The sequence below is a fragment of the Hyla sarda genome, chromosome 2 (genome assembly GCF_029499605.1).
Source record: "Hyla sarda isolate aHylSar1 chromosome 2, aHylSar1.hap1, whole genome shotgun sequence".
NCBI lineage: Eukaryota > Metazoa > Chordata > Amphibia > Anura > Hylidae > Hyla > Hyla sarda.
This window is the reverse complement of record NC_079190.1, coordinates 8,183,569-8,185,336: the sequence shown is the minus strand read 5'-3', so window position 1 is coordinate 8,185,336 and position 1,768 is coordinate 8,183,569. Positions and strand designations below refer to the sequence as shown.

General features: G+C 43.4%; 1 protein-coding gene across 1 annotated transcript; it reads left to right on the top strand.

The window, feature by feature from the left end:
• The first annotated feature begins 479 nt into the window (after window positions 1–479).
• On the top strand, window positions 480–1,507 carry LOC130357314 (olfactory receptor 1509-like). The gene has a single exon (XM_056559996.1). The coding sequence runs from the start codon at window positions 512–514 to the stop codon at window positions 1,505–1,507; it is 996 nt and encodes a 331-aa protein (XP_056415971.1). The 5' UTR covers window positions 480–511.
• Window positions 1,508–1,768: the final 261 nt, after the last annotated feature.

Genomic DNA, 1,768 nt, shown 5'->3' with positions numbered 1-1,768 from the left:
TGCTCTGTGCCGGATGATTGGCGTTGCGGGGCAGAGGCTCGTAACCTCAATACAAGACTATGGGAGGGGGCATGACAGACTTGCATTGAAGGGGCGCGGGCGTGACATCATGAGCAGGGTGTGGCCGTGATGTCACGAGCCTCCGGCGCTGCACCGGACGCTCTAAATAAACACTGGGTGCCACAGGGAGATCGCGGGGGATAGGGGATAAGATGTCTGGGGGCGGAGTACCCCTTTAAGATTAAGGTTTATTGTGATAATTTCTGCTATAAGTTTAAGACATTTCTTGACCAAGTCAAGAATAAAGTCTGTTTTGACCATAGTGTTGGTCCAGACGTTGCCGTCTTCTCCTTCAGGCTTCTCGATGGCATGTCCATGACTTCAGTCATCGATCTCATTGTTGATCAGATCTGAACTGATAATATCTTTGGGGGAAAAAATGATTAATCTTATATCTTCTTCTGTTCTATAGGATCCTGTTTTAATATCTCGGGTTTGGAAAAGAAATAAGATGGAAAATGCCTTCAACCTCAGCAAAAATCTGGTCCTCCTTGGACTTTTGGAGATGGAAGGACTAAGATATCTGTACTGCGTCCTGTCTATTTTCCTATATTCATTTATTTTACTCTTAAGTGTTATTATTGTTTTTATCATATTCATAGATAAAAGGTTACATGAACCCATGTACATCCTCATAAGTAACCTGGTCCTCAATGGAATTTTTGGCAGCTCGTCATTTTTCCCGAAGTTGATATTTGACCTCATGACCTCGTCCACGACCATCACTCATGGTAACTGTGTTGCGCAAGCTCTGTGTGTTACGTTATTTGCTTTCTATGAAATGAGCACCTTCACCATAATGGCGTATGACCGATATTTGGCTGTTTGTCACCCGCTGCACTATGGCATGTTGGTAACCAATGAGAGGATTATACAGCTCACTGTTGGCTCCTTAGTATTGGCCTTCATACTTGTACTCATAGGCTTGCTCCTCACATGGAAGCTTCCCCTTTGTGGGAACATGTTAAACAATATTGTTTGTGACAATATGTCCATGGTCATTCTCTCCTGTGTGGACTCCTCCATCAGTCAACTCTACTCCGCTTCTGTATCCGTCATCTACTTGTGTGTCACCATCTTGGTCACCGTTTTCTCCTATCTCAAGATATTTTTTGTTTGTTTGAAAATCTCTGGAGAATCGCACCAAAAAGCCGTCCACACCCTGGTCACCCATCTACTCAACTTCTCTGTATTTTTAGTTGGATTCTTCTTCGTTTTCATGCGTTACAGGCTAGGCAATGTTAAGCTCCCGATTGTGATTCACGCTCTTTTCTCTGTGACAGCTCTCATTGTCCCACCATTGCTCAACCCCTTGATCTATGGAGTCCGGACACATGTCCTGAAGATGAAGGTTACTCATTATTTACAGACGATGCACACTTGGCCAAAGTCTACTAAAATACATAGGCCTTCTGCACCTATATCTGTCATAAGTCATAATGAGTAGTGTGATTCCTCTATGTTTTTCCATTTCATGATGTCATGGTTGAATAGGAAAAGGAGTATTGTGAGTCCTCTAAAGTCCCTGACAAACTAACCTAAGCCAGATCTACTCAACAACTGAAGTTTGTTACTGTGTATCAGTCTGGTTAACCCTTTTATAGCTAAACACGGAGACAGCAGCATGAATCTATCTCCTGTCTCTGATTCCAGGCTGACTGCCATAAGGCTCTGTGCTTCATGGGCTTTACTTAGAGCCTCCATTGCA

Coding starts and splice junctions, on each gene's coding strand:
- LOC130357314 (XM_056559996.1), top strand. CDS start 512: ATGGAAAATGCCTTCAACCTCAGCAAAAATCTGGTCCTCCTTGGACTT.